Here is a 15839-nt window from a genome sequence, read left to right as displayed (position 1 = left end):
GAGCTAAATAAACATGTTACATTGAATAAAAACACGAAAATTATATCCAGTTAGGTAGAAAAGTAACTTATCTTGCCTTTGATAACATTTATTTGTTATATATTTGTTTTTTGACAACTTTTTCGAATCTATGTGTACAGTAATACAAACCCCGGTGATCAAATGGAACCTGTATCTAACCGTAATTATAACATATACATAAGAATGAGACTAAGAAATACAGTCTAAAATTAGCCGGTTTCGTTATGGATTATCTCCCTTTTTATTTGGAAACTCTTCAGTTTTTAGAGGAAAGATTCTATTCAGTTTGACACCGGCGCTTAAAGTTAGAAGTCAATGAAAATTATAAACCTTGTTATTTTTTTTTTCTTCTCTCCCCCTTGCTTATTTATTTACAATTGCAATAAATAAATGATTTATGTCCATTCTTAATGATAAATCCAATAATTTCTGATATTCTTCAGCCATTTCAGGTTTTTTAAGGAATAACACTTTTATCCTTGGAGCTGGCTGTTTTTTCTTGTGGGACCATCAATAAGAAATTCTTTTCGTTTATCAATAATTCCCCCCCCCCCCCCAAAAAAAAAGCAAAAACAAAAACATGGAAAATAATCGAAGATCAAACGCCAATAATGAAAAAGGTAAGAATTTATCTTCATTTTTTTTGCATGCATAGTCACACTTCATTTTCAAATTCCTTATTTATGATTTTACTTATATACCCACCCGAAAAAAAAACAACAGATTAATATTTCTGAAAATTTTAAAAATGTTTTTGAAGTTTTTCAATATATACCATAAATGATGTTCCATCCTTCCTTCATCCGTAAAACATTTTTGAATCAATCATTTTTGTTGTTGTTGCAATAAAGTTTTCTTGATACTTCTGCAGAATGTCTTTTTTTTTTTTAATCGGAGTTTCAAAATAAATAAAATTTTTACTGTAGCTTTTTATTAAATTGTTAGGTGAAAATACAGAATTGTCACAAAACGAAACGCCATCATCCACATTGTTAAGAATGGCTTTCTAAATAACGTTATTAATTCAGTACAGTCCGTATTTTGCATAAATACCAATTTCTTTTACAGATTATATTAGTCAATAGTTACCTAAAAGCAACATTTCTGACCACTCGTTTCTGCAATTCAATTTTGAAAATAGACGGAAATAACTTAATAAATTATATTTGGAGCTAATCAACAGTTAATTCCTGTTTCAGTCACGTAAATTGTTCAGAGTGGCATGTGTTTCGACATTAATCGCAAACAACTGATTTTCGCTTAATCCATGTGTTAGTTTAAAAAAAAAAAAAAAAAGGTTACTTATGCAAAACACTGATTGTGTTGAAATAAATGGTATTATTTAGAAATCCGGGTTTGTATTACTGTACACATAGATTCGAAAAAGTTGTCCAAAAAACAAAAAAAACAAATATATAACAAATAAATGTTATCAAAAGTAAGATAAGTTACTTTTCTACCAAACTGGATATATTTTTCGTGTTTTTATTCAATGTAACATGTTCAGCTCGAAAAACATACATTGTTTACCGATGTATTGGAAAATTCAAAATGGCGTCCGACTCTAACTTTAACACAGTAAGTTCGGGAAAAGGTGTTATAAATAATAAACTAGACAAAATACTATTAAAAGAACACCGAATATATGTCAACCTATGTCACGGTAATATATATTGAGCGAGTTTTTAACAGTATTTTGTCTAGTTTTATATTTATAGCACCTTTTCCCAAATTTACTGTGTTAAAGAGAGAGTTGGGCGGGCGCCATTTTGAATTTTCCAATACATCGGTAAACAATGTATGTTTTTCGAGCTGAATAAACATGTTACATTAAATAAAAACACTAAAAACATATCCAGTTAGGTAAAAAAGTAACTTATCTTGCCTTTGATAACATTTATTTGTTATATATTTGATTTTTGACAACTTTTTCAAATCTATGTGTACAGTGTACAGTAATACAAACCCAAATACCATTATTTATAATTTAAAATTGGGAAAAATGGCATTTTCCCTAAACGTGAACACCTTGAAGATTGTGTATACAGGGGGGTACTTATCTTCCCTTTTGTCAGTTTAATGGCTGACATTTTGTTTTAGCTGATAAACTTTCTTTTTACTAAAAACACAATAGTAGTTCTATTTTATGAATTTTCGTAACTTTTGGATATATTACTATTTTCAACACAAGTAAGTACTTTTGTTTTTCCTTAAAACCACATCTTTAAAAATCGATCTGTTGACTCTATCTTACAAAGCACCGAATTTAATAAACAAGATATCGTAAAAATTTAATTTAATTTGAAAATCCTTTCTAAGAAATAGCACGGTTTGTATTCTGCATAAGTCCCCCCCTCCTCCAAATAAGCATAGAACATAAACAAGAGGCTAGCTAAAGAGGTGCGATAACTCAAGTTTATTACCGTGTGTGTGTGTGTGTTTTTTTTTAACTAGAATATAGACTTGAGTTATCGACCTCTTTAGCTAGCATCTTGATTTGTTTATATTGATGGCAACTATATTTTTTCGGCTTAGTTTCTATTTTGGAGTCTCACGTGTACTTTGTTTTAATGAAGCGTGGTTTCAGTATAAACAGTAAATTTTTACCTTAATATTTTCCTTTAAAAATACTTTTCCAGGTTTTGGGGTATGCTGAAAACTAATATCGCATTTAAATTTTCTGCAAATAAGTTTTCCGGGTATCAAGCAAAGTCATTTCTTATATTATTGCTGGTGGTCATCTTGGTGTGCGCACGTAGTTCCTAGGGGTTGCATATTTACACACGGGTGTGGTCTCAAACGTATCAAGATGACCACCAGCAATAACATAAGAAATGACGTTGCTTAATATTTGGAAAAGTTGTCATTTGTGAGAAATTTTGTGGGCTGGTGCCGAGTTCTGGTGCCACACCCAGAGTCTGCCAGCAACCACCTGATTGTACCAGGAGATTACGATACTCTTCAGCACATCCAGGTACACTTTGATGTCAAGTTTCAAGCCAGCTTTGATGTGGCCCTCATTTGAAACCACACCAAAGACCATAATCATGGGTTGTCCAATGCATTGAGTTGTGCCCTTAAGCATTGAACTCTCTGGATTTGCATTTTGAAGGTGCTGGCAATGGTCCTGTTGTCAAAACTTGGATCAGTAGAGAGCATGAGTTGTACAGCGGTGCATCTCCGATCTCACTCGTTGAACATTTTATCACTTTCAGACAGGATCGAAACCTTATTGCTCTTGGGATTTGTACACAACTGTCCAACTAACTAGTAAATGGTCTGCAACAAAAAAAAGGAAAAGAAAACTGGTTTCCATCAAACGGAAATGGAATCATGTAGTCTTTTCTAGGGCGACAATTTTATTGTTCTACCCTGTATAAAGTATTTTATTAAAAATTATACATTAGTGTCTGTTTCATGTACCCAGATTTCATCGATCTGGTCAGTTTGGATCTGGTATAGGAACTGACTGATATGATCAGATCAACTCTTAAACCTGAATAATCTCTACTTTGGATCTGGCATGACCAGATTGATGAAACTCTAGTACACGCTACAAACACTGTAATATATAGTTTCTAATAAAATACATTATATGTATTGTGCATTTCTACTTGATTTGTATGAGGGTGATTCCAAAAGTAAAGCCTCCTATTTTTTTTGTTTTTTTTTTTAATTAAAAATGTTGAAGAGCTATGAAGATGGGAGTGGTACCATTAAACACAGTGACCTTCTGAGCACCAGAATTTATCTTTCTACATAGTGCATTAAGAATGGTGGTGACTATTTGTCAGGAATTCGATGACACCTTTCTGTTTCTGGGGCACGTCCATGGTAAGGGTTGCTTTCTTGGAGTCTCACACCGTCAATATCTGCAACACAGATGAAGCTTTCAGGTCATGAATGCATAAGTTGAGCCATCATAATAATGCAATTTGCAATCCGCTCTGGTCCATTTGGGCAGAATAAAATACATAGGAGACATTACTTGCAGAACATCCCTCATATTTAAGGTAATCGTTATTTAACCACAATAATCATACTTGAAGTTCAAAATTGTTTGAATAATTCAAATATTCCCAGTGATTTAAAAGTTGTGAGAATTTAAAGTTATAAAATTGTGGGTTCTGAAAGTACTCTTTTTTTTTTTTTAGATGGCAATCACTCCAGACAATGCACGAAGCCACTTGATGTAAGGAGCTAAAAAATGTATATATCATTTCAAGGTAAAAAACAAACAAACTAGCCAGTGTTAGATGAATAGATTCCAATCCAGAAAACAGCAATTCTTCTCTCTTTGTCAGAATCATTGCTCATGGAATGTGAGGACTAAACGACAAAAGGGAAGCAAGAGTTACATAATCGTAGACCAATTTACAGCAATAAATTCAATAATTTTGGCACGTTTCTTTTTATTTATTTATGGAACAATTTTGATAAAACTTGGCATTACGTAAAATTGTGTATTCTTTCGGATTCTGCCTTTAGATAGAGTCAAAGTTGGACTCCTAAGAACGCCAGGTGTTCAATTATGATATTTTTATCTTTGAAGAACAGACAGTCTGAATATTGAAAAACTTGAAAACAAAGAGTCTGAATTGGAATTCTTAGTTTTTGAATCCTAGGAGTCTGAGTCAGAGGGGCCGTACTCGATACATGACCATTGTTGTCTGTAAATATAGATTTTGTTATTACTTATTGATAGACTATTTGCTCCCCCCTCCTCTTTTGAGGCGTTCTGAAAGTAATACTGCTTTTTTTTTTTTTTGCTTGAATGGGTCAGAGGGAATTGCAGACTGCATTGCTATGATTGGACTTGAAAGTTACATTTCTCTGTTGCAGATATTGACAGTGTTAGATTCTAAGAAAGCAACCCTTGTCCTGGACATGCATTAGAAGCAGATGTATGATTGAATTCCTGGCAAAAGTGCATTGAGGATGGTAGCAACTATGTATAAAAATAAATTCTGGAACACAAAAGTCACTCAGTTTAATGGTACCACTCCTGTCTTCGTAGCTTTTTAACTTTTTGAATTAAAAAGACTTTTTTTTCTTTTTGAACTACTCTTGTAAAAGCTTGATTGCAGTAAAATTACTCTTGTATCATTTTCTTTTGTTTTAGTTGGCAAAACTGTGGTAAAAGATAAAAGTGCTGCTGCAAAGAAAGGTAAAATGTTTTCTATAAAAAAATTGGAAATTTAATTATTTTGCTTTTTAATTCCTAATTTTTTATGTTCAATTTTTAATTTAACAGTAACTTTTTTATATAAGTATTTCGGAATTATTTATTGTGGCTTTAAATTTTTAAAATTTTAAACATTCTTTTGTTTTTAATGAATAAAGTTTTATTTGTTTTATGGTTGAGAATGCCTGGAATTTATTGTCAGAACTTAGCTGTTCCCTTTCCATTTATTACCAGAGCTTGGTTGTCCCCTTTCCATTTATTACCAGAGCTTGGTTGTCCCCTTTCCATTTATTGCCAGAGCTTGGTTGTCCCCTTTCCATTTATTGCCAGAGCCTGGTTGTCCCCTTTCCATTTATTGCCAGAGCCTGGTTGTCCCCTTTCCATTTATTGCCAGAGCCTGGTTGTCCCCTTTCCATTTATTGCCAGAGCCTGGTTGTCCCCTTTCCATTTATTGCCAGAGCCTGGTTGTCCCCTTTCCATTTATTGCCAGAGCCTGTTGTCCCCTTTCCATTTATTGCCAGAGCCTGGTTGTCCCCTTTCCATTTATTGCCAGAGCCTGGTTGTCCCCTTTCCATTTATTGCCAGAGCCTGGTTGTCCCCTTTCCATTTATTGCCAGAGCCTGGTTGTCCCCTTTCCATTTATTGCCAGAGCCTGGTTGTCCCCTTTCCATTTATTGCCAGAGCCTGGTTGTCCCCTTTCCATTTATTGCCAGAGCCTGGTTGTCCCCTTTCCATTTATTGCCAGAGCCTGGTTGTCCCCTTTCCATTTATTGCCAGAGCCTGGTTGTCCCCTTTCCATTTATTGCCAGAGCCTGGTTGTCCCCTTTCCATTTATTGCCAGAGCCTGGTTGTCCCCTTTCCATTTATTGCCAGAGCCTGGTTGTCCCCTTTCCATTTATTGCCAGAGCTTGGTTGTCCCCTTTCCATTTATTGCCAGAGCTTGGTTGTCCCCTTTCCATTTATTGCCAGAGCTTGGTTGTCCCCTTTCCATTTATTGCCAGAGCTTGGTTGTCCCCTTTCCATTTATTGCCAGAGCTTGGTTGTCCCCTTTCCATTTATTGCCAGAGCTTGGTTGTCCCCTTTCCATTTATTGCCAGAGCTTGGTTGTCCCTTTTCTATTTAGCATATTGTCAGAGCATGATGTCCCCTTTTCATTTGTAACCCTTGCTGTAAACCTTTCAAATATTTAATGCAAAAAAGATAGATTCCCCCTACCAAGCTAGAAAACTCCTAACACCTGCTAGTATCTATTCACCCATGCGTGGAGTATTGTTACCACATCTGGTCTAGCGTATCAATTATTAGCCTCTTCCTCTTGATTGTCCCAATGTTAATATTACGCTACTTGCTTCTATACCTTTAGAATGGTTGTGTGATCAATTGTATACCGACACAAGGTACACGTTAAATGTAATGCGATTGATGTCACAAACTACATTCTTGGCAAAGTAATTCCACTTGAGTGTAATATCCTTTTCTTCTCGGCCGCACATTACTAGAAGGATTCTCCTGGGATGTCCCTCAGCTCCATCACTATGACTCTCTAAATTTGTCCCCTGATGATCCCCTTTGAGCTTGTGTGAAAAAAGTCACATGAAGCAAGATTAGGTGAATAGGAAGGTTATTCCGATATATTGATTTTCTTTTTATTTGGTGTTTTATTGTTCATAGATTTCTAAAAAAAGAGGAAGCATTAAAAAGAAAGCAATTGTTGCAGATATATATCCCTCACAGACTCCCTGCCTTCCTTGAATCTCTTATGCTACTCAAAATGCTCGATTCATGCAAGATGGTCCAAAAGCAGTCTGAAGCATTCTATACGTTTTCAAGTTTAAAACAGAATTTTATTGCATATCATTTTTCTAAAGTGTCCTCACGTCCAGATTGCATTTTTGAAATTCAGCAATTATGACAATGAGGCTTTAGTAAGGTGTATTCCAATTCCTGCTGTTGCTGTTCATTTGAACCTGAAATCATAAAAATTGATCAGTCATCTCATAATATGCATAGCAATAAGATACTTAATTTTCAAGAGTCAGCAACAATTTTAAATGCCTGTACACAAAAAAAAAAAAAACTGGAAACTTATTGAAGGCAACTCGTATCTTCATGATTTTGATTTCTTTTATTACTTCATGTCAATACCTTTTGCATCCTAATAATTAAACCAACGTTTCTACTTCATTCATAGCGGAAGTTGGGGAAAAAGCATGAATGCATACATTTCTCAAACTCTAAGTGTACGTCATTAACCGAAATAGATTTAATAAGATTTGAACTCGACATGGATAATTCTATTGGCTGCAACGGCATATACCCTTGAGGCCAATCACTCACGACTTCTGAAGGAAAAGAGAACCTTAATAGTTCCATCCCCTGCGTGTGTGGTTGGTAAGGTTGCTGGAGTATATGCCCTCTTACTCTTAGGTCCACAGGTAGAAACACTATCTCTGTTCCAGAGAATAATTTGGACGGTGATTTCTTTTCTGCTGACATATACGGAGAAAGAAAGTGAGAGAGAGAGAGAGAGAGTAAAAGAGAGAAAAACAGAGAGGAAGAGAGAGAGAAACAGAGAGTAAGAGGGAAAGAGAGGATGCTGGTTTATCATTTGAACATATCGATTTCATCTTTTACTTGCAAAGTAATTTATCAAGAATATATACTTTGGTTTAAAAAAAGTCACATTTACTGTGTTCATGGACTGGATGTTCAAAATGACTGGACACTTGTTTCTCTGGTTGATTTGGTTTGGTTGTTTTTGTTTTACGGCATATCAACTCTTTTTAGGTTATTTAATGCTGAATCCAGTTATTTCGAAGAAAAGTTTTTTTCAAGTCAGTTTCTATTTAACCCATAGTTGGGACCCTAACAAGTACTACCACTCCGGGTCAGAGTGGACCTGAGAGCAATGGCAATTAAAGGGTGGCTCCACACTCCCCAAAGCCCGCAAGCTGGGGCTTCACCATCGGATATAGTTTAAGGTCATATCTAGGACCTTTTCTGATTGAAAATAGCAAGCTTATGAAAGCTGCAGTTGAAACATATGCCGATGTGTAGCCATAAGTTTAGATAATTAAATTAAATCATGCATACATATCTGTATATGAATCTTAATGATATTTAGTTTGATTTCTTTTATTATTCCTGCCAATACCTTTTGCATCCTAATAATTAAACAATTACTTCATCTATGGCGGAAGTAGGTAACAGCATGAATGCATACATTTCTCAAACTCTAAGTGTACATCATTAACCGAAATAGATTTAATAAGATTTGAACTCTACATGGATAATTCTATTGCCTGCAACGGCATATGCCCGTGAGGCCAATCACTCACGACTTATGAACTAAAAGAGAACCTTAACCCGATGTATTAACTCTTTATGACCTGGTTGAACTAATTTATTCAGTCATAAATAAATGAATATAACGGCATAAATATAGTGAGAATTGATTAAACACGCCTTGTACGTATTAGTTCAGTATCTGGGTAGATGCCAGATAGCTCCAGATTGCAAGTGTCTATTGCTTACATTCAGTATGCCACCATCTAAAATTAACAATCAATATTTTTTTTAATCATCTACACCATCATTCTGGTCATAAAGGGTTAATAGTTTGATCCCCAGCATGTGTGCTTAGTGAAGTTGCTGGAACATGCGTTCTCGTACTCTTAGGTCCACAGATATAAACACTGTTTCTGTTCCATAAAAACTGGTCAATCAAACCTACAAGATGTATAGCAATAACATACTGAATTTTCAAGAGTCTACAACAATTTTTAAATGCCTGTACAAAAAAAGTCTGGAAACTTATTGAAGGCACCTCGTATCTAAATAGGACCAACCCATAGAGTGAATGTGGTATTTCAGTGAGTCTGGCATATGGTGTAACAGACTAATTGTATTACATTTAAATTTCTGCATGTTATTACAATCTCTATCCCATCGTCAAAACGTGGCATCCTTGTGCCTGTTTTACAAGTATTTCAATAACAAGTGCTCTAACAAACTCAAAGCACTAGTCTCCCCTCAACGACAAAGTCCTTGACAAACTCGACAAGCAGCAAAATCCCACCCCTACACTGTAGAGATCCCTAGATGCTGTAAAGCCTTCTACTCGAATAGCTTTTTCTCTCGAACTGCTTCACTTTGGAATTCCCTACCAGGTCCATGCTTCCCTGACTGTACTGACATGCAGAAGTTCAAGTGTAATGTGAACAGACATCTCGCCCAACTCCATAAATAGTATCCTTGAAAATCTGGTTCCAAATAGTAGCCCCTCACGACTAAGTGGCTCGGTGCCTTGTTTAGGATGAAATAGCCACAAAAAAAAAAAAAAAAAAAAAAATCAGGGAAACAGGGAGTTGGGAGGGAATTCCAAAAGCAAGTGGTTTGAGGAAAGACGCTATCAGAATAGAAAACTTTCCACCATGTGGGGACGTCTGTATTAAAAGAGGTTTGATTTTATTTTTTGCTGATTTTTGATTTAGTTGAAAAGGCACAAGTTCGGTAAGTTCGTTGGAACACATTCCATTAGAGTACTTGTAGAACAAGCATTGGGATGCAGAATTGTGGCGATCGGACAGGGATTGGAACTTAGTAGAGAGTGAGAAACTTATTGGATTAAATGTGACATGTTTGGTTGTGCATATTATTTGGCCATGGTACAACTAATTATTTCTATTTTGCAAATCATTGTAATTAATGTTTCTTTGTAAATTTATTACCATTACAGACAAAGCAAATGGTTTGGAGGATTTAGGAATGAGCGGAGGTGATTTCCTCCGCGAAGCTTTGACCAACTGTGCAGATCCACTTGCAGCCATTGAAGAATTTCAGTCTGAGAACGGCATCCTGCTTCCTTCCTTAAAACCGGCGCTACCATTCCTTGATTTGCACGATATCCGACGGTTGGATTTCCACACATCTGTTGTCGAAGAACTACGCGAAAAGTTGCTTCAACGGATATCCTGTCTGGCCAACAGCAATGACGACGAACGTTTCAAGAAACTGGAGGCCCTTCTACTTAAGTGTTACCCAGCCATCAAGGTGAACACGTTGCGACCTGTCGTGATGTGCATCTTGAAGCACCTACCCCAGATCAAAGAGGAGCATCTTGTCCAGATTGCTGCCAATAAGGAATATTATGACGAAGCCTCGACAGAAGTCAAGCGACAGATATGGCAAGACAATCAGCCGCTGTTTGGTGACGAGGTATCGCCTCTCTTTTCCCAATATATAAAAGAGAAAGAAAATACGGTTTTTGGCCATGAGAACGGAACTCTTATATTTTACGTTCCCTCACCCAGAGTGCGCCGGCAGGGTGAGGTTGTGCAGAAACTGGTGCACATGATTGGCCGTAGTCTTCAGCTGTACGATATGGTGCTGCAGTTTTTACGCACTTTGTTTCTGCGCACACACAACAACCATTACTGCACTCTCAGGACGGAATTACTTATGGCGCTTCATGATTTAGAAATTCATGAAATATGTTCAATCGACCCGTCACATAAGTTCACGTGGTGTATTGATGCTTGTATTCGGGAAAGATTTGTTGACACAAAAAGAGCACGAGAACTGCAGGGATTTTTAGATAATATCAAAAGAAACCAGGAACAAGTACTTGGGTAAGTGATGCATTTCTTTTTTTATTGCATTATCTTTTAAGTATTTTTTATTATTGTTATTTTCCCACAATTCAAAAACGTCATCTCCTCACTTTGTTTGAAATGAACATTTAGCCTTTCAACTTTCCGACATATTTCTGTACGTGTTATTCATCCATCCAAAGATTTTATTTGTTTTAAACCATTCTTGGTGTATGATTAAATCTATAAAAGTGAAATTGTCTGTGTGTCTGTGTCTACGTTTCTCTACCAAACTACTCTGTTAATTTTCAGTCTACAGACTCGAGATTTGACATACATAGTATTGAGATTTGGGAAAATCTTTTTAATCCGTTTTCGAACAGAAATTTGATCAAAGTTCAACAATTTTACCTTTGAAAACTCTACCAAACTCCTTCGCTAATTTTGGATCTAAACACTTGAAATTTTAGATGTAGGTTACTTGGACATGGATCAAACTTTTTAATTTGATTTGAGCCCAAAACAATAAATGTTAACGGGTCAAAATTGGGGTCAAAGTTTAAAAACATTTGACCTCTGTGGTCTCTACCAAATTACTCAGCTAACTTTTGTTCTAGACATTTGAAATTTTATATAAAGTGTATTCAGACATGGGACAAGCTTTTTAATTGGTTTTTGGCCGAAACTTTGGCTGCTAATAGGTCAAAGTTCAAAAGATTTACCTTTGTTGTAGTCTCTAGCAAACTATTCAGCCAATTTTGGGTCTAAACATTTGAAATTTTACGTAAAGGGTATTCAGACATGCAGCAAGCTTTTTAATCAGTTTTTGGGCGTAAATTTGGCTGCAAAGAGGTCAAAGTTGAAAAAGCTGACCTTTGCAAACTCTACCAAACTCCTCTGCCAATTTTGGGTCTAAACACTTGAAATTTTAGATGTAGGTTATTTGAACACAAGTCAAACTTTTTAATATATATATATACATATGCACATAAAGTTATGAACAGTACATAGGGCCTGAGCAAAGCCGGGCTGAACTGCTAGTCTTCTGTTAATTTCAGTGTTATGTGATCAATAGTTTACAGCCAATTGTTTTTAACTTTTAAATTCAAATGAACATATCTAAGCTCAAACAAAAATTTACTGAGCGAAATAAGCAAAGATGTCCAGAACTCCTCCTATATTAAAAAAACGAAAAGTAAATAAAAATCTGTAGGATGTACTCATGACAAAACGAAACTATCATATTCCAAAAATCACATTAATTGATTAAGTAGTTTTATTTTTAACTAGCGGGGAGCAGGGGCACCTGGCCTTGCGTGGTGATAAAATATGTTGAAATATATTTTAATTCATGCAGATTTCATGTTCATTATTATAGAGCCAATTCTCTATTGAATATTATACTATACCTAATATATAGTACTAATTCCAAATGTTTTAAAAAACATTTAGCACCCCAGTTGCATTCGCTGCCATTTGAGCTATTGACAAATAAGAAAGATTTAAAATTAAATCACTTCAAGCTATGAATGAATTTGCGCATGCATAAAAGTAATAGAAATATGTTGGCAAATTGAAATGAATATTTTGCATTTCAATTTGCCGACATATTTCTCTGTGTTATTCATCCATCCAAACAAAGATTCTGTTGGTTTCAGTGTTATGTGATCAGTAGTTTAAGAGTTTGTCAGTTAAATATTTTTATACAGACATGCATGCATACATCTATTGATTTTACATAGACTAAGATAATCATTTTTAAGTGATTAATGGGAATTTATAGGTGTTACAACATAAATTTAGATAATATGAATTATTCTTGAATTATCTCCCTTTGTTGTTTTTTTTTTTTTAGATTGTTTTCAAAATTGCAAATAAGGCAGTTGCTCTTCGATTATTCATAAAATTTGCTTTTCTTATTTAAAAATAAACCTACTTGATCAATGTACTTGATTTTTGGAAGATGATATTTTCTTTCTGTCATGTGTATATACATCATACAGAGTTTTCTTTGTTTTTTTTAAATATAGTGGGGAAACACACAATTCAGAACTGCATCTCCTCACTTTGTGTTTTAATTAGCAAGAGTAACCATCTTTTTTTTGGTGATTTGGTCAATATTTTTGTAAAAACATGGTGGAAAATAAAAATGTTTAATCCCATTTTAATCTATATACAATTAAAGCTGTGTGTTTTTTTTTTTTTTTTTTTTTTTGAGGTTATCTGTTTATACACAAATAGAAACCTGTAATTAGTTAAAAAAAAATAGTAAACACAAAACTCTTTCTATATATATATATATATATATATATATATATATATATATATATATTTATGTATGTGTATATTTTTGTCTAAAAAAGTTTGTCTACCAAACTCCTGTCAGTTTTTGGTCTACAGACATAAAACTTGATATATAGGGTATTCAAATCCATGCAAAACTTTATATTTGGGTTTTAGCTGGGAAAAATCGGTGCAAAAGTGTTAAAATTAAAAAAAATGAAATTTTACAGGTGAATGTTGAACGACAGCATTACAAATATGCATGCTTAACGTAATAGCTATTGGTTCATGTTCTAATTTTTAGTTTTGCAGCAAACATGTCTTTATAGTACAGTCATTAACGTCAAAGGAAAAAGTAAATTGTAAGCTAAACGTTTTACTAGTTTTGATTCTCTGTGGTGGCGCACAAGTCATTTTTTTATTTTATTTTTTTAAAAATCATTACTATATATTAGGTACGATATAATCTGTAATATAAAAGTGAAAATGTGTGTACGTGTGTGCGCTTTTTTTTTTGTATGTCCGGCAAAGGCTTTTGGAGGGGGGGGGCATTCTTACAACTTTTTATGTGTGTGTGCAGTCAGCACCAACCCTATTCAGGGTTTAACCGGCTTCCTCCAAAGGAGGAAGTTTCATGGGAGTATGAAATTCACAAGCGGTCCCCAGTCGCATGTATATCCCCGTTAGGTTTTTGCAACTTTTTGCATGGAGGTGTCGACGTCCTCCTACATGCAGCACCTGGACTTCCCAAATTGGTCACCCATTTTAGTAATGACCAGGCTCAACGTTGCTTAACTTCGGTGATCTGACAGGAACCAGTGTATCAACGTGATTATGCCGTATATAACTTTTTATATACTCCCTAGATTATAATATCTCCAATTTACGAAACGAGGTCGTCTCTATTTTTTTTTTTTTTTTTTTTTGAGCGACTTTTCTGTTACAAAATTAGCGTTGTGATTTCATTTCTCTATGACGTGATGCTTGACCTAGAAAAGCAGACGTTGACGTTTAAGAACCTGCATTTCTAACCATTTAGTTTCAACCATTCTCACTTCTCTGCCCTTTTAGCGTTGTGGTAAGTTATTAGGGCTTCTTTTCTGACTTCGCCTCAAGGCTTCAGGTTCGAGCCTACCTCCCTACTAAAACTTTTTTTTTTTCTTTTTCACCTCCAAACATCCAGGCAACGCCAGGCATCATTGCTAGTATAATAATAGATACAAAATATGCATTAATCAAAATATCATATTGAAATATATTTTATGACCAGGCAATGCTAGGCGGCCTGCTAGTAAATGAATATAATGGCATAAAGTGGGAATTGATTCAAACACGCCTTGTACGTATTAGTTCAGTATCTGGGTAGATGCCAGATAACTCCAAATTGCAACTGTATTGCTTACATTCAGTATGCCACCATCTAAAATTATCAATAAATACTTGTTTAATCATCTGCATTATAATTCAGGTCATAAAAGGTTAAAACTTATTTAAAATGCCCTGAAGAAGCTGAAGAATATTAATTGTTAAGATTTTGCAAAAATCTGACATTTTCAAGAAAGCCTTCTCTGTTGCCCCCCTCCCTTTGCATAAAACTAATTTAAACTAAATATAACTCTGATTACCAACTCTTACACCTATCAGCTGCTTCAGAATTCATAATGATCAGTTAATTAGTTTAGAAGTGAATCCTGTATATACACACATAAACATCATATAATCATACCAAATGTTATGTAAATAAAGGAAACAAACTTTTCCGACTGGGTCTCATGATTTTCTCTGTATTTCTTAAATATCTTCTTTTTTTTTTTTACAAAGGAGTCGCTGCTTATTAAGGCCCAGAGGCCACTTGAGGATAAGAATCCAGTGATCAAAGGGAACATGTCTTAGTAATTGTTAATTGTGGAAATTTGGTAAATTGGATTATTTTAGGGGATGGCTCCTTAAGAATTTGTTTATGTTGGACTTGAAGATGACCATATTGTCGTCAGTTGGAAAGCAGGCAAACGGAACAGAGTTCCATAGGCATGCAGTTCTAAGAAAGGAACGTTCATAGAATCTACGTTTAGGTTTAGGCACCGATAAAGAGTGGAGGAAATTATTAATAGTGGTTTCAGATAGACGAGTGTTTTTTGTGAAAGTTGGGACAGGAGAGACTATAGAATGAAGTTCAGACAAGTACTTGCCATGAAAATAATGATAAATCAGAAACATACCCGCAATATCTCTTCTGTGGGAAAGAGGTTGCAGGGAAGAGAAAAGGGCATCCCCCACTAGGCTACGAAGTCTATTTTGAACTTTGTCAAGGCAGGATAAGCTTTTTCTTAGCAGCTCCTGGCCAGATGTAGCAACAGTACTCCATCCTTGGATGTACTTGGCTCTTATACAGGTAGAGAATTGCATTAGCAGTGAGATATCTACTGGCGCGGTAGAACGATCCCACCATTTTTTCATCAGCCTTGGCAAGATTTGATGTAGTGTTCCATCTCCGATCAGAAGTAAAGGTCAGAAGTAGAAACTAAAAGCTGTTTTTTTTTTTTCTCCTACTATGTCACGAGACAGAAACCAAGTGAATACATTCCATTTTTATTAATGAAAATCCACAAGCAAGATCCCACCCCTTCACTGTTGAAATCTCTTCCTTCAAACTGCTAAACTTCAGAATTCCTGCCCTGTTCTGTTTCTTGCTTCCCTGACTTTACTAACCCACAGAAGTTTAAATGTAAACTAATATCTTGCTGCCGAAATCCCCACAG

The 15839-nt window shown here is 35.1% G+C and overlaps 1 protein-coding gene and 1 pseudogene across 2 annotated transcripts in view; one reads left to right on the top strand and one right to left on the bottom strand.

Moving 5' to 3' along the window:
- The first annotated feature begins 286 nt into the window (after window positions 1-286).
- The window catches only part of LOC145254781 (negative elongation factor B-like), a 34771-nt gene continuing 19218 nt past the window's right edge, over window positions 287-15839 (top strand). Inside the window, exons 1-4 of one of the 2 annotated variants that reach the window (XM_080113558.1) lie at window positions 287-354; window positions 465-641; window positions 5144-5188; window positions 9945-10836. In XM_080113558.1, coding sequence (XP_079969684.1) covers window positions 602-641; window positions 5144-5188; window positions 9945-10836 — 977 coding nt within the window. In that variant the 5' untranslated portion in view covers window positions 287-354; window positions 465-601. Of the gene's footprint in view, window positions 642-5143; window positions 5189-9944; window positions 10837-15839 lie in introns of both variants that reach the window. The other variant, XM_080113557.1, reaches the window with a different exon arrangement.
- Window positions 13807-13925, bottom strand: LOC145255079 (5S ribosomal RNA; annotated as a pseudogene).

This window comes from Euprymna scolopes, chromosome 30, assembly GCF_053919585.1.
Source record: "Euprymna scolopes isolate OS-2025 chromosome 30, ASM5391958v1, whole genome shotgun sequence".
In the NCBI taxonomy this organism is placed as follows: Eukaryota; Metazoa; Mollusca; class Cephalopoda; order Sepiida; family Sepiolidae; genus Euprymna; species Euprymna scolopes.
This window is presented reverse-complemented; position numbering and strand designations above follow the sequence as displayed.